Source organism: Nomia melanderi, chromosome 4 (genome assembly GCF_051020985.1).
Source record: "Nomia melanderi isolate GNS246 chromosome 4, iyNomMela1, whole genome shotgun sequence".
NCBI classification, from domain to species: domain Eukaryota; kingdom Metazoa; phylum Arthropoda; class Insecta; order Hymenoptera; family Halictidae; genus Nomia; species Nomia melanderi.
In genome coordinates, this window is record NC_135002.1 from 19,118,024 (window position 1) to 19,141,584 (window position 23,561).

Below are 23,561 nucleotides of genomic sequence, written 5' to 3' on the forward strand. Positions count from 1 at the left end.
CGATCGTAGTTTTGAAAAAAACTCATAGTACAAAGAGTTAAGGTACTTAATATTAATTAACCTAATTTATACCTCTGTTTTAATAAAAAAAGGGACACGAGCAGAAAATAAAAGAAGCTTCGTAGTGTTTCATATTCGCGCGATATTGATCAAACAAAGAGAACAAAATTTGTGAAGGGATCGGTGGACGGACAAGGATGAATATAGTCGCTTTTGAGGGAGTTTCAAAAGTCCTTTGCGAGAGTCGCGGTCTGATTCGTGGGTGGTCAGGCGAATCGAAATGGGTATTTGGTATTCTGACGAAGTAACTCCGGCCTCTTTCCTCTTTTCCGCTCATCGCACATGCACGTCAACTATCTTCCGATCGTTCAATAGCTTCCCATGCCTTTCGTCTTCAAGGCAAGCAAATATTTGCCACAACTGTGGAAACGGAACCACGAAGCTGCTCATACGGCAAAGACAGAAACTACACCTGTCCCTCGATTTACGCGGACTTTTTTCACCCGAGCCTCTTTTTTACGCGGTAAATTGGAACACTGTTTATACGGTAGTTTTTACGCGATCTGAATTTAGTAACAAGGAATAAAATATACTTTTGTCTTCCAAAATGTCATTATTATTATTTCTTTTGTTAAGCTATATGACATAAATATGTATTTCTATAACTTATACCGGCTTTTCTCTTTAATATTTTGTTTTCTCTTGTACCGACAGGCTCTATTTACGGGATTTTTGTTCGCATAAAACGAACCCACGTGGAACGGATTTTCGCGTAAATCGAGGGTCAGGTGTAAATGTTACGCTCTTCAAGCTCTTCCTGGGATGATTTCGAAATTGAAAAAGCATGTAATCGTTCTTGTCCCTTAAGATAAAATTAGTTCGGTCCTTAAGTGTGTTGAGTTATAAATTTTAAAATTTTAAGTTATTTTAGACTCCCGGCGTAGCGAATAAATGAATACATTTAAATCTCAATTTACCGAAGAAAAACGTTTAGTAGTTTAAAAGTTAGCTCGTTTAATTGAAAATCAGAGTCAATTATTAAACGTGAACGGGAAACAAATACATGTGCAAGCTTTTCTAGGTTTTAATTAGCGTATTGTCACGCTAATTATTATTATTCTTAGTAGAAGCAATTCCTTAATAAGTTATAAACATGGCGGTAGTGTCGGGCGTCGTTGAGACGGGACTAGATCTTCGATTTAAGTCGAGTTGTAACGAATGTTCGTGGCAATTTGAATTTCCACTCGTTTGTTTGTTAATTCAAATCCTTTCTTCTAGCGTTATGTTTCAAAGTAAGACGTTTCCATTGTTTTCAAATTCCCTCTCTTTCTCAGAAATAAAAATAGTCTTAATTTTATCTAATAATTATACATATCATCAATTGTTTAAATTGTTCAAGTGAATGTAAAGTTTAGTGATATAATTCTGAACATTAAAATTCTTGGAAAAGACGGATTAATTAAATTGATAGTTTCAACATCACGAGCATATACAGATCTAAAAGTGTAACATCTAATAGGTAATTTATCTAATACAATCTGACATGTCAATAACCAACAGACTTTGTTGCATCCCTAGGTTAAATCTTCTAATCTAAATAATCGTTATTTTGGAACAAAGTTTTTTATTATTCACTTTTGAGTCAAGCAGACATTTTCTGTTTATAAAGATTATTTATAAACATATAAGTAAGCTCATATAATATAGTAAAACTTATAATGCAAATTTACGACAATTGATATGCCTAAGTAGATATATAATATATACTTATACTAATTTACCCTAAAAATTGTTGCTGGTATAACCAATCCTAATATTACATTCCTTGAAAAATCTATGTTAATACTAGAATTACCGAACATTTAAACTGTCTTTTTAAAATTTCTCCATAAATTCTCACTGAAAGCGTGAATTTGTTAAGATTTCAATTGGTTTATATTTCAGTTTAGGTATTACTAAATCAAATTCTTTAACCAGTTTTTAAAGATGTGTTTGCGATTTTGTAATAATTGCAAAAGAAGAAATTAGGAATTGGTCATTTTGACCCTGATAGTTCTAGTGTTCAAAGTCCTCTAACTCAGGTAATTGTAAAAAATCTGAAAGCAGAAAAGCCTGGAATAGAAGAATTGACATGTCCACACTAATACTAGAAAATGTATTCAGCAAATCGCGTGTGCCTTCCCTGATTTCTTTGATTTTCTTTTGACCACAGCTGCATTACATCAGTCCCATTTCCATTCGTGGTTCTCCACCGCCCACATCTTTCCCGTTTTATCCTCGTCTTTGTGAAGTATCGCAACTTCGCGATCTTCGATTCCGCCGCAGGTGGGTGGAGGTAGGTGGCGAATTGGCATCAAACGAACCGGTTGCAAAAAACTTAAAACGAGACGCCGACGAAATTCTTCTGTACTTTTCTCGAACCACCTTGGCTCATGGTCTTTCGCACGGATCCCTTCCCATTGCCTTACCTATCTGTTTACCTCTGATGGCTGCGACATCTTTGTCCTTTTTTCTTTTTCACGGCGAACATTCCTCTTCCATTCTTCCTCAATTGTCCTGGTTTCATTCCAGGCCATTGGCCCTCGTCGTCCTCCCTCGCATAGCGTCGTGGAATGTAGTGCAAAGCAACGCAACTGCAAGATACACATCAAAAGATCTCAAAGGATTGAAATCGCCGGCTGGTACATGTTGTTCCTTTTTTTGTCACCGCTTGACCAAACACCAGGAGATTGCCGCATCCTTTTTTCCTAGCAGCAAACAGTTATGATTCAACTGTCAAATCTGTTTGATGTACCGACGCAAGGTATTCTCACTTTTGTAGTATTTACCGGCCTACTGGCGCTCCTCTTTAACCCCTTACCTTATGATTTATTTTTCAACTGTGATCGATATAACAACTTTGTCAGTAATAATTGATTGAAAAAAGAGAAAAATTGTATGCATATTGTACGCTTACGTTTTCTCTGCAATATAATAATTAATAACAGAAGAATAATATTTGATTTAAATTTATGAGAATTGAGTAATATTCATGTTTGGTAAATTCTATTGAAAATGTTCGTCACGAGTCTCGCACGTTATTGTAAGGCAAGGGGTTAACACGTTGACCGCCACGACAATTTAGAGTGTTTTGTACAGCATTATATACTTATCTTATTATAACAAAACGGAAATGGTATTAGAATTGATGATCAATGATTTGGTATCATAACTTTTAAGTCACACTATTATTTAGTTAGCTAGGTACGTACTTAAATACTTTGATACGACCCGGTTATCGGTGACCACCGTGACAGTTAACATGTTAATAATACTAGTAATGTTGATGACATTACATTACATTAAATTGTTATTGCGTAGAATCGACGTTGAACATATAAAGGTACATAGCAATATTCCACGTTTGAAGCAAATTGGTTGTGAATAATTTAAAATATATTTAGAATAAAGTCATAGTTTTATCAGTAGGAAGGAATAAACTTTACGAAAAGAACAAACTTTATGAAAAAATCAATATATCAATGAAGTGCGCTTGAATTCAACGTTTTTACAAGTTTGCCTACTGTCCACGTAACTTCCATTCAACCCATTAAAGGCGATATCTAAGCATCAGGAATTTAATTCCGTTAACCTTCCGTTAACCTCCTACGATTTACGTGTGAAGGGGATTTCAGAAAGTTTTAAATTGGCACGGACCGCGACGTTGCGTAGGTAAAGTGCCGTTCAAAGGACAAAGAAGTGCAAATTTCAAAATTTTCGCGCCATTAAGGAAAGACCGGCAAGTCGTTCTGGAAGTTTTATCAGTTTATTCTGGGTAATCTCCCGGTATTAAATTAATGGAAGTCGTGGCTCCTGTTTTGTCACGTGGTTTTCTAAGAGGGAACGACTGTTGGAGAAGGAAACGGAGCCGTTTTGCCCTAAGGAGAAACGTTTCCTGTGCCAGTGTAATTCGTGAAGCAGCAAGAAACGAGCACCATTATTTTAACCTTTAATTTACCTATAAATCTCGCAATGCTACAAAAGTTTGCTAGGGTTCGAGTGAATAATTGAATTATATACGCACTCGCTCGCTTTTAAATTGCCGCGTACAGCACATTGCTGCCAGATAAATTAGACCTGCCGCGGCCTTCAGCATAGTTCACGCTGCGCCCTTCTTCGAAATTAGCAACATTTATTCCGTGAGCGCGATTATGGGCACGCGACGTCACCATTCATTTATCACTATCCTAAAGGATTAGGTGTGCGAACGTGTACGCAAGCAGCAGACAATTTTGAACGACAACGCGGGAAACTCAAGATTTTTCGAATATTCCTTCAGATATGTACAAATTCCCTCGTAATTATTTGCAGAAACGGTCGAATATCTTGAAAAATATTTTTGTTTAAAAGGTAGGTAGGTTTTTTTGAAAATTTGGGACATATTTTAATGAAAAACCAACGCAAAACAAACAAGAATTACATGTTTATCTGAGAAAATGAACAATTTATCGCTGAAGGAATTAGTACCATTTCAAGCTTTAAGATGATGTATATACTCGTCAAACGCAGTTGACTCGTTAAATCAATATCCACTGATTTTGATGAATCTTCGTAGAAAGTAGATTTTTTCAAATCCGTACTTCCTTTACTTGATTATCATTAATATTAAAATATGGAAACAGTTAAATATCTTGAAAAGTAGAAGGCTGAGAAACGCAGGGAAATTGTACTTTCTTAATAAGAAACTCAGTTATACAAGCAAATTTTAGAATCTCCACTAGCTTAAAAGATTAAAAAGTATTACAAATTTTGTCCATTCGTTTACTTTTCTTTGACCCAATTTTTATCTGTAATTTATTGGCAAAACAACACTAGAAGATCTGGAAGCTTTGAAAAAACTGTAAAACAGGTAACTTCTTTTATACAGCAGTTCTTATTGGACTAGTTTTTAATGGTTACTGTCGACTACTTTATTTTTTTTTAAGAGGATTGTGTTTTTTGAGGGTAGTTTCCTATTTCAGAAGGTATTTTAAGTTTATACACCATGAAATCGTTTCAAAGTATCATAATCCGTAGAAAAGGTCTTGGTCAGCGAATAAAATAACCGGCGGCTGTTTCTCTTCGCTATACCCTGACCTGTCAACCGTAACTCTACGGACATCCTGTTCCAGGTCGTGACTTGGTTCGCTGTGAACAGCTAGAGGAACGTAAACCTGAAACCCTGAATCTACTTAATTGGACAAAAATTCTATTGCAGTATCCCTATTGTGATGCAATGTTTATTATTTCAGTCATAAAGTGAAATTTATTTTGAAATAAGAATTCAGTGAACCTAAAATATGAATTGAATCGTGTCTAAAGAACTGTAATTTTCTCAATTACTATAAAGTTTAACTTTCCAGTCATTTGTGGTTAAGAATAGTAAACACGAAAAAGAAAATTTAGAAGAAAAACAAAATTAATTTAGTTAAAAATTTGATCCTTAGATGTTGTATACTTTAACGTAAGAAAGCATAGTGAGAAGTGCGATTAACTTTGTAACTTTTTGAGGGTTTTTTTAAAAAATCACAAATAAAAAGAATATACGTTTATTATAATAATTTACTACCATTACAAATAATGTATTATGACGTCTTACTTTTTAAATTTCACTTTACAACAATTATTATCACAAATAACATATCTACTTAATTTTTTCTCTGGAAATAGTACGTAATACACAGTTCCAGATTAAAAACTACGAACAGTTTTCTAATCGTTTCAATTTAAATTCGAAATAAGACTCACCTTTATCTGTTATTAAGTAAATCCGCCAAGTTTAGCTTTCGTTTTCGTTCTCTCAGAAACTATTAAATTTAAATCTACTACAATGTGTGTAATATCGTTAAATATAATACAGTTACATTCATTACAATACAATTTTATGCCATCTCTTACCTTCGTTATAGAAATTTCGATAGTGCAAAAAACAGCTGTGGAAAAGTCATGTTGTAAAAATAAAAGCCTAAATTTCCTTCTGGAAAAAGAAATAAGTCTAAAGAAACAGTACTTAAAATAAACGACTTTTATCTTTTATCTATCAAATATTTACAGAATATGCAGATAGATATTGTAACGATGCATAATCTCCTGCGATGTACGCGTAAATGCGTTCGTACAGAGTGTTAGGAGAGCAGCGAAATAATTCTGCAATATTAATCACAGGGTCCATAATGATTCTCACGATTCATGCGTTCTTCGGAAGCCCGGGACCATGTTGTCGATAAGATGCTAACATGCTTCGAATCCAACGAGCTGTACACACAGAAAGCAGAACTGAAAGCGGAATGCATCAGCGAGCCCACATTGACGTTCACCTCGAGCCGTAACCATCCATCTTCTACACAGGTCTCCGAAGAAGTTTTATTCTGTTCGTTTCCAACCCTCTGGCCTATCTCCCGCGCGCGATAACGTCAGCCTGCGCAACTGATTGTGAGAGCATGATGTCGCCCCCTATACAGAATTTCCTTCTGCATTTCCTACTGTATCATCCCAGACGATTTAAATCTTCGATTTGTTCACGCTGACTTCGTGCCAATGTTTTGCCTTGATTATACAGATACACCTAGTTCTTTTTACGCTGTTTTCAGTACAATAGGACCTCGATTAACACGTTCGCTACCACCATTTGTTTCGTAAACGATCTTCTCAGTTGTAGTTCTAGTAAACTCAACAAACCTCGCGAATAAATTATTGAAAAAGTGAAGCTAAATAGAGTTATCGAGTTCTTAGATACAACGGTGTCTATTGTATTTCCAAATAACAACATCTATAGTATTAATTTCATTTCCTTTACGTAAAATATAGGATTGTGGTTGCTACATACACTACCGCTCAAAAGTATCCGGACACTTGCTTTTGTTCTATAAAACATAGTTTAACTTTGTACGAAAGGTATTTAGAATGGTTATATCAATTATAATTATTATTGTAACCTTTTTGAGGTATCATAGCATAGTAGAATTAATTTTTATGTACAAATTATATAATGAGTATGCAGAAATAAAATTCCTGCACAGAAATACAAAATCTAATGGAACGATCTCGACGCTTAAAAGAATCTCAAGTTCCACTTTGTTTCATCTCTATGGCGCAGAACGAGTTCATAGAGTTCTTCAATACGTATTAAGTGTCTGTAAACTGTTGATGATATGTTTATGTTCTCTCGATAGAGATAAGAATGGAGGTAACGCTATGCACTCGCCAGCTTCGCTTTAGTTCGTCTGTAGCTTCTTTTCCATGAAGATATGAATTCGAAACGAGAATTATCGATACAGAAACGTGCCAGTATCCTTACACTTGCAGAAGAAGGATATACAGTTAGAGAAATTGCACTGCGTCAGAAAATTGCGAAGTCAACAGTACATGACACTATTAAAAAGTATGCAACAAGTAAAGATTGCTCATCAAAAAAAAGAACAGGACGACCAGCAAAAACTATAAAATCCGAAGACCGATTTATCGAAACCATAAGTAAACGTAACAGACGTCTTACTGCATCAGAAATCACTGCGGAAGTTAATAGGACAAGGCAAGATCCCATCAGCGTGGCGACGGTCAAACGGCGGCTAGTGAATGTTGGTCTCCGTGGATGTGTGGCTGTTAAAAAACCACTTTTAAGACCAATAAATAAGAGAAAACGATACAATTGGGCAAAAGAACACAAAGATTGGACAATCTCAAATTGGGAAAACGTGTTATGGACGGATGAGTCCAAGTTCGAAGTTTTTGGCAGCAAAAGACGTCAGTTCGTTCGCAGAAAACCCAACGAAAAACTCTTAGACGATTGTGTAGTGCCAACGGTGAAGCATGGGGGTAGCTCGGTTATTGTGTGGGGTTGTTTTGGCAAAAATATGGCGGGTGATATAGTCAAAATAGACGGCATATTACGCAAGGAACAATATTTAAACATTTTAATTGAACACGCTGTGCCCACCGGTAGTAGGTTAATAGGATCAAATTTTATATTTATGCAGGACAATGATCCTAAACACACAGCTAAATTGTGTAAAAACTATTTAGAGACATTAGGGAAAGAAAAACTACTAAAAATTATGTAATGGCCACCACAATCCCCGGACCTCAACCCCATTGAAAAATTATGGGATGAATTGGACAGAAAAGTGCGTGAAAAGTGCCCAACATCGCAAAAGGACTTATGGAAGTGTTTGCAAGAAACGAGGAAAGAGATTTCCACAGAAACAATGAAGAAACTGGTAGAAAGATTGCCAAGATTAGTGCAAGCGGTAATATCTAACCGCGGTGGATACGTCGATGAATCTCGTATTTAATTTTAGTGTAGTATTGGTAAGTTCCACAGACGTAATTTTTAATTTAAAACGTTAGATATTTAATAAGAAATTAGAAATTTTATAAAAAATCGGTTTTAGTCACTATGTTAGGCACTTACATAAAATTTATGCAACGTTAATACATATTTCGCAAGTGTCCGGATACTTTTGAGCGGCAGTGTATATGTGCTGTGGAAAGCACTTCTTCCAATAACAGTCTCGGTTACAATATTTTATTATATGAAACGTATCGTCTTTATAAAATACAAGTACGAAAGATTATTATGTAAAAAATTATATATATTGCCATAATTAGAAAAACTAAGAAATTTTTATTATACTGGACTCACTTACAATGAGAGTAAATTTACAAGCATATAATATATTTGTATTTACATTGACATTGGAGAATAATGAAACGTGTTCATTTGCAACAGACAGAATTAAAAGTGTAGTTTTTATATACTTATCTAGGTAAAAATAAATTACACACGAACTCTACATTAATTAAGTAGAAAAGTTTGCATGCAGCTCTGTTAAAGTTTATATCCTCTGTTATTTTACACAGTTCCATTTGTTTTAAACGTAAAAAACCCACAGGTTGCATAAAATAAATAGTAAAAGTTGTAAGGATCATTTCAAAATGAAATGTAACATTATGCATTATGATTGTGTGAGTACTTTGATCAAGCAATAGTAGTACCATTGCATTCACGAAGAATTGCTCGTTTTAATTGGAAAAAGACAGGGCAGAAAATTTTGACTGTGCCTAATAGTTTTCTTCCGAGAAAGATCGATGCAGAATGAATGTGCATGTATGGAAATGTAGGCAAGAAGTCGTCACTATTCCATGGAGGCTTTCATATTTACATATTCGTAGATTGCTTTATTTAAATCTGTGCACGATACAAAGGGTCGATAGGATAATGACACTTACTGCTGCATATGGAAATCGAAATCAAAGTGCTCGCTAGATCTTTCCCGGAGCATCTCGAGAAAAGATGACACGTGATCCTCTCCTTTGTTGTCTTCTTTGAGATCTGACCCAGATGAATTGAAAGCGTCTATGGAACGTGAAATGAAGGAATCAAGATCTAGCATCTAAATATTTATTAACTTCTTAAATTTTTATGGACAGAGACTAGTTCGTAGAAAAAGATACAATCTAAAGTTTGAATACATAGACCTATAGAGTAAAATATATGCGTGAAACTATTCGATGAATTTGCTAAAAACGTTATAGAGAATGAACCAGGTAGAAAATATAAATATACGCCAAGTTTAGTTAGCGATAAGAACGAATTAAATTGAATAACTTCATAGGAAAAGGTATAAAAGGAAAATATACATTTCCATTTAAAAATATACAAAGCCCCATTTCATGTCACCAGAAAAACAGTACGCTCGCAGAAAAGTAAATGCTCCAATATAATTCACTTCTTACCCAACTTTTCCCTACCGCCAATCGAACCCAACACATAACCCGCCTAGTCGCACGTCCAACCTTGTACATAGAAATCGGTAACCGATTGGCTAGCCTCAGGGAAGGTGTTGTCTTATTAGTCCTTTGATAACAGGTACAAGAGGCGACGCAGCAATTGAAATAGAGCATAGACTGCGGCCTTAATAAAGCGACTCCCGCACTTCAATTTCTACCTTCGCCAAACCTCGCTAGCCTCTTTCTCTCTGTTTCTCTCTCTTTCGCCGACGAACGAACTATCCCGGCACTGCCTCGATTCTCCATTCTTTTCTTGACTGCATTTGTTCCTTATTAGATATTCCGTTTTATTGAACGAAGCCTAGAAGCCTGCTCCTTCCTAACGCCCTTTCTTGTATCCTTTTGCTTTCCTGCAGCTACGCACGCGGGATATACATATATTCTACCTCTAGCTCCTGTTTTCCTTCACTCCACCCACTATTTCGTCCCCTTTCTCAGAACTCCCTCCCCCTCCCCTCTTCACCCTATCCGCTCCATGCTATACCAGCGCGCCTCTCGTCCACGACATCATTTTATTCCGCGTCTCGAATTTCAAACGTTATTATTCACCCTTCCGCGAACCCCTCCGCGAATCTTAGATCTTCGTCGTCGAGCATTTCCGGTTAGGTGCGCACCCGGAAGCCATTCTTCCTTTTTTTTCTGCCGTTCGACTCTTAGAAATGTTTGGCCCGGGTTCTGCACGATTCCATTTCTCGCTCGCTTGGCGGGGGTGGGAGCCAAAGCTGGGAGAAGGGAGAAGGACGGAAGCGGGCTGAGAGATCAGTGGGCGCGTACACGGGAAATTTCTTTGAACATTCAATCGAAGATCAGAAGTGTATTTTGATGAGAAGACAAGGCCGGGTTTTATCGTCGCGTTATTCAATGGACCGGGAACGATCCCGAATATTGTAACGCGATGCGATCATCGTATCGGGAGCCATGCGACCGTGTGAACATTAACGCGTCGATGTCATCGGATATACTGCAAATCATTTCTTTCCTCTGTAGGGAGACAGTGGATTTAATCATTTTAGGGAGCTTTTTTGCCGATGGATGGATCAAATGAAATCAGCTTTCGCGTATCATTGGAGGGAATGAAATCAATTTAACGCGTGATTAATATGCATTATGTATGTAACTTCATTGTGGACTATTTATTTTAGAATTAAGATAAAAATTAGTTAGAAAATATGAAATAAATGGTGTAGGAAACAATTACTCCAAATATCCTATAATTGAATTTCATACGTTTCTTAAAGCAACTAATACTTTGCTAGTGATTTAAAGGCGTAATTTGTCTACCGACCAAAGTAAGAGTTTACGTAATCTTTGAAAACAAAATTTACGAGAGCAGAAGTGTAAGTTATTCTCTAACTATCTGCAGTAAAGTCTTATATAAATCTACTTTAGAATTAGTTTTAAAGTATAATTAGATTTTCTATAAAGAATACTCCTGTAGGAATGTAAAGATAAAGGTATATTTTCTTAAAGAACAATTGAGCAGTGAAGTTTTATCTTTGATTTAGTAATCATTCTTCTGGAATTTTTTTTTATACATTTAAGTTTCCATATGTGATAAATATGTTATGAATTTATATTTTTTTAAACACATTTCCTTTGTTCCAATGAATATTTCACAGTTAGATTTTATCAGAAAATGTAACAATCTTATATACCACAAAATAGGTATTCATGATAAGGAGGCAGAATTTGATTTTGCTGCACGGTTACCCATTAGACCATGAATTATCAGGAATATCGTAATTTTATCAGCATATTTAAAAGGATACAAGCGTGTGACGATTAGCATATAATATGTATTATGAAATATAGTAAAAAGTTCTCTGCTTAAGAAAAAATTCATTTTATCTGTTTTAATTTTAGGAACAAATTTTTCCAATATCATCAGTAATCGCCAACCCTTAATAATAATATGCCTCCTTGTTAAATACATAGATATCGTTGAAAATTGCGTTGAAAATTAAATACATTTATCGTTGAAGATATTTGAACAAGCATTTTAATCAGTTCAATATATAAAACATATTAACACTAATTGATTTTTTGAAATAAAAATTATGCAGAAAATTTTTTTTGTAAGGAAATTATTTAATTAAGTAATTTATTAAGTAAAAATCACAAGGATCAGCTAAGAATGCTCCACAGTTAAATTCAAACAAAGAGTGACACATTTTGAAAACATACATACATTAATACAATATATATACATTACTCTTAGTATTTAAAAAAACAGGCTAAACTTTTTTCAAGAGATATATTCTTAGAGCTTCATCAAATACTATCACGTTTTGCTTAAGCACTTAATTTAAATAATTATTCATTACTTTGAAAGTTTCCTACCTTTTATCAAACAAACATTTTATAAAACGTAAACTGTATAGATTATGTTTCAATATTTTCCAACTACACATCATCAAGTATAAATATCCAACGTACAATGAAGCTAATTAATTAGCTCAATCTTAACGCTTGAAGAAGTCATTTAGTTTTACCTTCTACATAGAAATCTAAGATTCGAGGACAAAACAAACTATCTGATCACCCCAAATTGGTATCACCCTTCCCATGGATCACTCTTGATCTAGGCAATCATCGTCTCTTAACCATCATCCAGGAATGATCCCATAAACCTTTCCCATAAAGCAATACCGTAACGCCATCTATATATCCATTTCCTAGATTTCTTTTCTTATTCTTTGCTCACCTTCGGAATATATCTCCTTGTGTGTGTGTTTTTTTCTATACTCCGCGTAATCGTCAATCTCTCCACCAGGTTCTCTTCTCCAGGCCATCCCTCCATCCGCTGGCTTTCTTCCTTCGCTCGCTTTTCCACGGACCCTCGATTCCCCGTGTCTCTCACTTGAACGACCGATTATGTCAGTCGAAGTTAAAGCCACGTTTGTTTATCTGATCCCACGTTATAACTACAGACAGACAGGCTACCGTTGGGCTCCTTCGACCGCTATCTACCGCGTATTCGAGCAGCCCCGACTGCGAGGGAGAGGACACGATAAGACGACGGCGGGAGGGACGAAGAAAGAAACGATAGAACGTGGCGGCGTGCTCCGTCCTGTCGCTCGAGGCGAGGACGGGCTCTCCTTCGGAGAACAGTTTAGTTACGATGAATGGACCGAATGAATCACGCGAACCAATTAAGGATTACAGTAGACGATGCCTCGGCACCGGTGCCGGCAGATAGAGAAAGCAAGAACGGACTCCGGATCCTTCACGCCTCCTTAACCTTCGCTGGCTCGCACTTAATTGGAACTGCTAAATATACTTTCTTCATCGAGTATCCCGTAAATTTTCTAGGGACGCATTGAATGTCACTCCAATCGCGACTTAACTTTGTCCTGAGGAAACGATTCTTCGGGAAGTTGGTTGACCGCGATTTATTTAGAATGCAGCGTGTAACATGAGGATCAGTAAATCAAATGATGCATGACAATTTTTGATGGGTTCATGCTAGAGTTGCTGGACTATTAGAGTCAATTTTTTATTATTTGTTATAGAAATTAGAAAAGTCTGTGCAATTGCTCATAAGTTGTTTTATAATTTCTTACAAAAGCGTCTTTGTGATTTTAATAATTATAAAATAGTTCTGAATGATCTGTGCGTTGGTTGTTAGGCATGATTATCGAAAAATTCAATTTTAAAACAATAATTTTATCGAAGATAAAGAAAGAAAAATGGTATTTAAAATGAAGTTTAAATTATGCAGACAGGATATAATGGTGTATATCTATGTAATTCTAATTTGTAATTAACACACTTCATCGTGGATTAAGAATGATGCAACTTCGTTTTTTTATCCGACTCTCCAGCATCAGGCGGTTAAACGTACATATATATTACGATGCTCTGCTTCCTGTTCACCAAAGAATAAGGAACTTGTTACATAGATTTACGACGAATTTCAAGTAAGTGGGTATTGCTCCAGATCTCTTTGTGTATACGACTAGAACCAATTTATTTTATCTATCGATCTACCAATTTACCTTTGACGTTAGACATTTATCTATGCCATGTATTCCTTCATTTTATCTTTTAACGAGATCGCGAGCCACAGATTATGACCTTGTAAAATAACCAATTTAAGATTTAAATATATTTTCGTGTAGATACTTTATAATTTGAGTTACGTATAATGTAAGTCGGGGGAGGTCGCTCACTTTTTTTGAAACAACGATTACATGACAAATATCATTGTTTCCTAACGAAACAAAATATATTTAGTAAAGTAAATTACATATACGAAGAATAGTTAAATAGGCTTCTGTGTAAGATTCAGTATACCACTGAAACCAATTGGAAATACAAATATTTGACGATTTAAATGAGATTGGACTATCTCACGCGAAATTACTCTAATGTATAACATATAGGAACATTATATGCGATATAAAATCCTTCGAATTTATGCATGCCAAGTAATTAACTCTGCATTCAATATTTATATTAAGAATAGCTTCAATATAAAAAGATTAAATAAAATATCCAATTTTTTTTCGTAAAATTACATCAAATACATTACATTATAAGGCTTGATATATTTAATTATTTGAATTAACCACTTCCGCTGGAAAGACGCGTTACGCACGTCGTGATGTTTTCATTCGAAAATTACCAACGACATATTGTACATGTCGATAGTCTTATTGGATTACATATTCCAGATTGTTCTGAAATCTACCACTTCGTACAAAATTATTGGAAAACGACACTTGAAAAAAAATTTAAACAATACGTAACAATAAAAATGGCAATAGGATCTATATATAAAAGTACTTTTGTCTTTAAGCAAAATATAGGTATATAAATACTAGCAATAATAAATCGTAACGAAAACATTTTTATTACATGGTATACAACTAAATTACATACATAAATGTATTTATATATTAGCAGTTATAAAAGTATAGCAATATAAGGTACAATGTAACGTACAATGATTGAGATTCAGTAATAAAGCTACGCTTAATCTGATTCTGAGTTTTGAATGGCATTGACTGATATATTACGTAGCTAAGACAACAGTTTTAAATTTCAGAGTGCCTACTCCGCTATGTCTTGAGTTCACTGTATCACTTTCACCGACTATACTCACGGTTATGTTACCTTTGTAGGTTAAGAAACTAGCCGAAACTTACACCTGTAGACATTTCTAACACTCCATACAAAACTTTTGCGATCTTTATAGAAAATCACAGTTATATAAAACAACATTGAGACAATTTAGCATTTAGAATCCGAAGTTCCTCAGTTCCGTTATTTTATTACTTGCATTAACATTACTTATGTCAACATAGCTTAATACGACACTGTAGAAATTTATTTGAAAACATTTGGAAATTATTAAAATTATTAACCTGTATATGATACAATTGTTACGAATAATTGTAAGAAAAACTGCTGAAACACTTAACAACTGAAATAAAATGAAATATCTGGCCTGCTTCGACACAGGACAACAAAAGTTTGAAGGCTCCGAAATGACAATAAACCGCGCGAAACCAACAGACTCATTCACTTGTCAAAAAAGAATCTATGAAGCTATAAAAACGTATAGCACCTATCAAAGACAATAGCCACGAATGAGATCGAACACACACACACAGGCACCAAGAGAAAATGGTTCCCTAAGCGTACCGCCCCACTCCCGATGCATCCAGTCCCAATCTTACCGTCATCGGTCCTCGCATTACGTCCTCGAGTCAGCCATAGAGAAGAGAGCATTCGACGCGAGAAAGTCGACACCTCTTTCGGCCCGGTGTTTCCCGACGGTGGCACCGTAGCGAACGCTCTCCGGGGCGCGGAGCGCCGATTTAGGGGATGAAACACGGAAGTAAGGTCTGGCTGGTATGATCGTATAGGTGCACGCGCGTCCCTCGAGCGCGCGCCGAGAGGAACGACCAAGCGGCAGGACGATAGACAGGCCAGGGAAGGGTAAGTAGGGACGAAGGGGTAACAATGCCGAGGACCACGAGCAGGACGACGTCGGCGACGACGACGATGACGATGTCAGCAACGGCATCGACGGCGGCGCAATGTCGCCGTATTGTCGCACGCATGCGCTACGTACAAGTAACAGCCGCGGACTCGGGTCGAACCGGGAAGCCAGTCAGTGCATTGCCAGCTCCTGAACCGCGAGCGTTCTACTCGCGCGTTCTTGTTCGCGAGACACACACACGTAATTGCTTGTCACTCAGCGCGATAAGTACCCGGACGCATCACGACGGACTCGAAACGATCGTCTCGTTCTACTCCGGACCTAGCCTGACCCCCCACCCTCACCCCCTGACCCAAGCCACTCAACGCGTTCTTTCACGGACGACTGTTTCAGTGGTTTCGTAAAAAAATTAAGAAAATAGAGAGAAAGGATCTGGTTGTTGTCGACGGTTCGGATGAGATAACAGGATAACGGTTAATACCTGTAGTGTCGGACATTTTCATTGGTGTACATGTGTTGTGTCTTGGAGGATACACCGACCACCTCTGGATATACGCTACCACTACCCCTACGGTCCCGTGTCACGGATCCCTGCAACTGCATTGCACAACCAGCCCATCGCTCCAACGACGTGTTTTCTCTCGGCGACGATCGGTGCCCAAGATGATGATCATGATGATGATGATGATGGTGATTTAAGAGTGTCGTGCAGTGCCGTTCTACTATGACACAGGCGACCGTATCGTCGCTGATCGTATAGGATCTTTGATGTACCAATTAGGTGAGTGCCGCTTTCAACCAGGACGTTCTGTTCCCCGAATTAGCGGTGTGCACTGGTAGCCGGTCGTTGTGTTAGTTTATTGTTAGTTGTTTGTTACGTGGGATCCGTATATACGGTAAATCGCGCGCTCTTTCAGTATCCTTGCCTCCCCACCACGCCCAGAGTTTGACCGCTTGGTCGCTGGCCTGTAAGTCGCTGCTCCGGAACTTTGAACTCCTTTTTCCGCCGTGAAAATCTTAGGGGACGTGCAACTTTTTTCTTTCGATTGATTCGAGCGCGAGTTTTTCCGCTAGAACTGTTGGTTCATTAGACACAAGTTTTAGTGTTTGATGGTGAGACTCTTTGTATTTGAGTTTTAGGGTAGTTCGAAGAATGTTCGTGCACCCTTCGAGTTTCGTCTGAGAATACTATGAACGAGATTGTGTTCCAGGAAGATAATGTTTTTATAAGTGATTAAGTTCCTTTCGAAGTGTAGATTCAGTGAAAGTAGAAGAGTTTAGCTCAACAGTCGTTCAAAGTTACATTTTTGGACATATTTACAATGTCTTCCTACTTTTTTCATTGGTGGACTGTTCTATTTTAATGTTTTGAATGTTTCTTTTGTGATACCTTTGATAATCTCTGTTAATTCAATCGTTTTGGCAAAATGTTGTTACAGAACTACTGAACGATATCAAAATTAAGTTGAAAAAGAATGTCAAGTCGTTGTTTTAGTGAAACTGTCATACCTTCTACCGAATTATGCGATTAAGATTTTCATCGTGTTTAAAACAATTCGTTTTCGTTATATTATAACAAAAGTGTCTGATTGCCAAATTGGAAAATGACATAACAGAAGGGACATTTTCGAATTGTCTGTTTTGTATTTATTAAGGGATGTTTTAAATATTCTACCAACCTCGATTTTCTTCACATTTATAACTTGGGAGTTAATATTGCTGATATGTGTTGCCGAAATGTGTAGAACTGAACAATTTTCATGTTTTGAAGATTTATAGTATCTCTCACGATCCCTTTATTTTTTCATACATGAAATTTTTAATTCATAATCTTCTCCTGATAGTAAATTCTTCTACTGTTTCATACATTCTACACATCAAACACTTATTTATTGTACATCAATTATTTGTAACCATGAGAAATATGGTCCTTCCAATGTTTTATGTAGTACACAATATCTACGGATTCTAAAACTGATTACCTCATCATTTAATAAGCATTTTCTCATTATTGGACGTCTCTGACCAAGTAAATAATTTCGTCCTGATTTCCCAATGGAGATGTTCCTTCAGGAGATACAATGCAGAATATATTGCACATTGAAATTGACAGATTTTATTTTTAGCGTGTCCGAAACGATAGCAAGATGACGTTTATGAACAGTTCAATGGATTTGATGTAATATTGAGTTGTGCCTCATATAGATACAAAATGATATGTAGTAATATAGTGTATGTTACATCAGCTGTGCATATTCAATGCAATATTGGAAATTATTCTACAATTTCCCGGAAAGTGTGCATCCAACGGCACTTACATTCTTAACCTACCTCACTATTGTGTAGCTTTCGCGCATTTCTATCAAATTATTAGTCATCATAGTTTCTTTTTTTCCCAAACAGTGTAATTTTTATCCTGAAGTATTTGAAAAATATTTTAATTTCTTAATGATACTACTAAACAAAATAGAACCAACTAAAAGTTTACAATGAAAATGTTGTATTTTTCATTAATTTTATAACATGTTTCATTGACTTTATTTGGGATATATCTTTTGATAGGAACGTTGTCACGGGGGACTATTTCTTTCTTATCAATCTAATAAGCAGAATATTTTATAGACAATAATGTTAGTAGAATTGATTAATGGAAAATTTCAAAGTGTACTAAAAAAATAATAACAAATTAAGACCAGTAGATATTCTGACGTTTTAAAGTAAATTTTCTGTTGAGTTTTTCTCTGCTTACATATATTTACAGTCACTCATTAGAACGACAATGTTGTACATTTTGTCGTATACACAGTATACGCAATTTAAAATTCACAAAATTTGCTAATGTTTCGGTTGACAGTAACATATGTGACGAGTCACAGTTTTCGCAACATTTGAAAGTTATTATGGTGAAATGATATTTGATTGGCAGTAATAATGACACGAATAAAGATTATTCTTAGAACGATAGCTTTAACTCAATTTGATACGATTTCTACGCACAATGTTCAGCAAAGGAAATTTGTTCGACTATAAGGTCACCGACCTTGATGTTCTTGACACCAGCGCTAGAAGAAACTCGGCTCTGGCGAATGTCAAGTGGATACGTATGTACGCAGAAGCTTCTTAGCTCGTCACGTGAGAAGCTCACGCGACGAAGCGATAATGTTAAAAAGCAGGAGAGAAAGATGGATCGGCAATGTCCATCGCTCGGATAACAAAAATGTTTCTCTTTCGCTTAATCTACGCGTAAGATACTGGCTAGGTACAAAGCTACTATGTTATCTTGGATTTTTGTGCGAGTTTTGAGCTTATGTCGTGACATTTCGTAAATATTGTTCGCGAGGATTTGCAAAATTCCATGTTATCCTCGATCGATAAAACAAATTTTTAGTCAATTATTTTCCGCTTTTGCATCGAAGTTCCTCGTGATCCTGAAGATATTCTAAACTTTCCGACGTGTTCTAATAACTTGATTATTTGATTATCAAAGGTTTAGAGAACCTAATGATTTGTAATGTATTAGCAGATTGATAAGTATCAATTCTATAATTTATTATAACATTTCTCAATTATTATTCAAATATTTTCAGACTTGTCATTTAAATTATTTCTTCGTAAAATAACAAGAAAAATGTTGTTACAATTATTATTTTCCTTTCTCCAGCAATATCTCTCACTTACTATAGTATACGTAATGATATGCTTCTTTTTATCATTACTATTATTACATTTAAATAATAAAATATTCAGGTAATGTAACCTGTAAAAACAGAATTTTAATTTTAAATGTAGTAAACGAATATGAATTTGAAATGCAAATGTTTCATGATTTAAACGTTCAAGGGATTGTATTACAGACTTCTGCATTAAAATATGCTATTAAAAACCTCCGAAAGTATTGGCATAGAGAATTTGTAAAGTATGACAGAATGTAACACACTCTTTACATTATATTAAACAAAGACTACACAAAAGATCAACCTAATAGTTCACACAGTGCGTTGATTAACAGCCTTGTACATTAAACAGAAGAATAATTAAAGGCGATGGGAGTCATTATTTATGACGTGACAGTTTTTACATATATCACACGCAACATAAATTATTCATTCTGTGTTAGTACAGTGCATTAGGTACAATTACTGCATTACTCCTCATTTATTTCATTCTTAATCAGGGCGAATATTAAGTTATCACAGATTTCAATAAATTTTGAGAAGCACATTCACTACGTAATTTTACTTGAATATTAATATTCTCATTGAAGCATATCAAGTGACTGTACATATCATCCACAATAATGTAATTATTAATGTCATATCGTTATACTACTTAAAACGTAGTATACGTACAAAAATAAATGAATTAAGGGTAGTTATAAATAATAAAATTATTAACAGAGTATGTAGTCAATATTATTACATATCTTGTTTTCATTTAAAACGGAAATGAATACTACACGCGTTTACGCTTCTCAAAACGACAGCACGTTCCTGTGGTAGCGTGTCACACATGCTGGTGGCAGCTACGAAAATAGATACGCGAAAAATAATGACCTGTGACTGTACAAACTATACTCACATGAACAATTACTCTACAGGATGTTTATGGGCTGTCGGTAAATAACGAATTAATTAAGAAATCTTTTATAACGCCATTATACGTACATTTATTAATAGGATATGATAAACGATAAAAAGAAAAACTAAGATGAAAGAAAAATAGTCCAAATTATTTATAGAGAGACTTCAATTTTTGTATAATTATTATTCAGATCTTGTGTGTATAAATATATTTATAATAAATTATTATAATTATATATATATATATACAAAATTATAAATAATAAGGAAATTTTAGTGTTAAGTATCTAACTTCCGTGTTTCTCCATCGTTCGCTTTAAAAAAAAAAACGAGGAAAGATCAATAATTCGATTTAACCGAAGTCGAAGATGATTCCAGATGATTCACGCAAGTATTCCGAATGGTCTTAAGACGATTGAAAGTTATTTGCTTCGTAACGGCTCGAGAACAATGACAAGTGACTACGATTAACTTCTCAGTAGCGATGTGGCAATCAATTGCACTTGATAGAAGAGATCGGTGAAAAGGAAAGCCGATGCGCTCCTTTGGTCTAACCGCCTATTAAAAATACTTAACTGGCCGGTCGTTGACCCAACCTCGTCGATATCATCGACATGCAAATGTAGTCCGCATGTGACTACATATTTATATATTCTTCGATTCTTCCAACACTACGCGGCTTTATTCGCTTCGTATCGCAACCGTTTGCCCTCCTCCCTGACCCCTTTCTGACCCAGCCAATGCGTCTCATTACGAAATTACTGGCGCGCGATTATTCGAAATCGATTTAGCTGATTGTACCTTTACTTACTCGGTGATTTTGTAATGGTGTTCTCGATGCTATTTACTCTTTCAATCGGATTTAAGTGTTTAAATAATTAACACGTTTCGTGCTAAATGAAATTTTTCGACTTCGTTAGCATATCCAGAACTAATCAGATAACTGATCATACTAATCAGGCTCGGTATAAAGAATAGTCAGAATAAAACGGATTCATAATGTTGGAATGATTGTATTCTCCCGTATTGATCAATTTTGAATTTTTCAAAAGATAATTTACTAATTTTCTACGAAGTGTTAGAATTTTAATTGCTTAGCTCTTCTTTTCGTACTTTGGATATGATTGCAGAATGAAATTTTTACTATGCAAAATCTATAGAGAACAATTTATTACATATGTAGCACAAGTGGATAAAAAATAATTACATAAGGCAAACGTAAATCAAGTTTTTATAAAATATGAACATAATGGAAAGCTATAAAGTATAAACATTATTATTAATACATTAAAATTAAATTATATTAAATGGTATTCAAATTTCCAATTTACTGTGATAGGCAGTGAAATTAATACTAGAACTAATTGATTTACAAATAAATAGTTACAAGTAAATCCATAATAACGAATATTTATAATTAATTATATTAAGCTTGCAAGTCAGGTCAAAGTAACAGAAGACGTACATGTTATATTTACTTGTAAATTACAAGATCCTATTTTTGCTGTGCATTTTCTGGTTCTCACTTCCTTTTTGCATTCCATCTCATGACACCGCTTCTTGTTTCCCAATTTACTTGTCACTCGGCAGCCTCGCACGTAGAAAACGTCTGTATTTAAAAACTTTAATTTGATGAAAGGAAGAAAAATAACCATCGCAACGTAGGAATTTTACAACGCATGACAACAAGAATTCATGACACTATAAATGTCATAGAAAATAATTTTTCCACAAAACCCCAAATTTCACTATCACTTTATAGAGGGTTGTATATCAGTCAAATATATAATAAAATACTATAGAATCGTTTTCTACGGATTTCAAGGGTGGAAAATTTAATAAAAAGATATTTAATTGATTTTAATCAGTCCAAATATTTTCGTCATTCCTAACAGTGCAAAATAAGTTTCAACATTTTCAAATAACCTTGAAGAAGTACTTACGTCGAAGGATATTTCTTTATTACACCCAAAATTGTTGATAGTTTTAAACATTCTGTTCTAAATATAGTTACCGCCATTTATCATATAGTTCTCAGTATTTATTGAAAATAAATAAAGAAAAAAATACAAATAATTGAAATACTCATGCGCCTCTCATTTGTTACATAGAAATGATATTTATGTTTTTCGGAGCTATATAAAATTCCATCTGCAACAAGCATTCCAACCTTCATTGCAAAACAATCATTTATTCGAATATTACAATATTACAATATTCCTCAAAATCACGATAAAGATGATTAAAAGAACTAATTTGATGTTTCCAAAGGATGGGTCTAAAGAAATGTATTTAATTATAACATGCTATTACACATGTATTTACCAACGATCTTCACTGTACTACTTCAAACATTGACATTTTAAATATTTTACCTCCTGCGGTTCCCACAATGCGAGTTCTATTTTAACAATGAAACAGACAGCCTCTCATGCAGTACCTAAAACCATTTGATACGGTAAATCAAATGTCACAATCCGAGCAGCAGCAGCGGAATAGGATGGATGCACGTAGTTACACATCAATTGCTTCCGACTGTGTCTTAAATTAGTTCTCTATATTGTAGCACGTGATAAAGTTGATAGACATTATCACGGCTACCGAGGTCGAATGTCATGGGGACTACATGGTTGGAAGCAAAGCAAGTGTGTACACTCTGAGCGCGGGAACAGCTTGCTACGTGCTACGCGCATGTATACACACCCCATAGAGCCTCGTATCAGGCCACTGTACGCTGTCACACCGACACGGTTGCACACTTTCGCGTATGCATGCTTTGCTGCATCAGACGAATTCGAGTAGCGACGTTTACGCAGCATGTACCCGCGTGTACCTCGAACGGGAATAAGTTTAACGTACACTCCAGAATTCGATTCAAGTCTTACGTCTTTGTTTGGTTCCATGATGTTCACATGTGATCCGTAAATATGGTACTATACTGTGATATTCACGTAGCAGAAATCTCTTAAAAAGTGCTCTTCACTTGACATTGTTACACGACAACGATCGGGGCGAGTAGATACTTTACTGATTGGTCGTTGATACCATCTTTGATTCAGAGGGTTCTGAATTTACTATAAATTGTGCAAACAGGCAGAAGATGATAGAGACGGTGACTTTAAAGGGGGATAGAGGAATTTAATAATACTTAAGTTGAAATATTTAGTTATGAACGTTATAATAATATTAATTTGGATATTTAAATATGTAGTGATATTTAAATT

At 35.3% G+C, this 23,561-nt stretch overlaps 1 protein-coding gene across 7 annotated transcripts in view; it reads left to right on the forward strand.

Moving 5' to 3' along the window:
* Positions 1 to 23,561, forward strand: part of Ten-m (teneurin transmembrane protein Ten-m) — an 887,979-nt gene that overhangs the window by 550,810 nt on the left and 313,608 nt on the right. For 3 of the 7 annotated variants that reach the window (XM_076367130.1, XM_031972875.2, XM_031972877.2), the window contains exon 1: positions 15,944 to 16,538. The exons of the other annotated variants lie outside the window; for them this stretch is intronic. Coding sequence is in view for 1 of the 3 variants with exons in the window: in XM_031972877.2 (XP_031828737.1) it covers positions 16,526 to 16,538 (13 nt within the window). In the remaining 2 variants the exon portion in view is untranslated. Of the gene's footprint in view, positions 1 to 15,943; positions 16,539 to 23,561 lie in introns of those variants that run through there. 7 annotated transcript variants of the gene reach the window in all.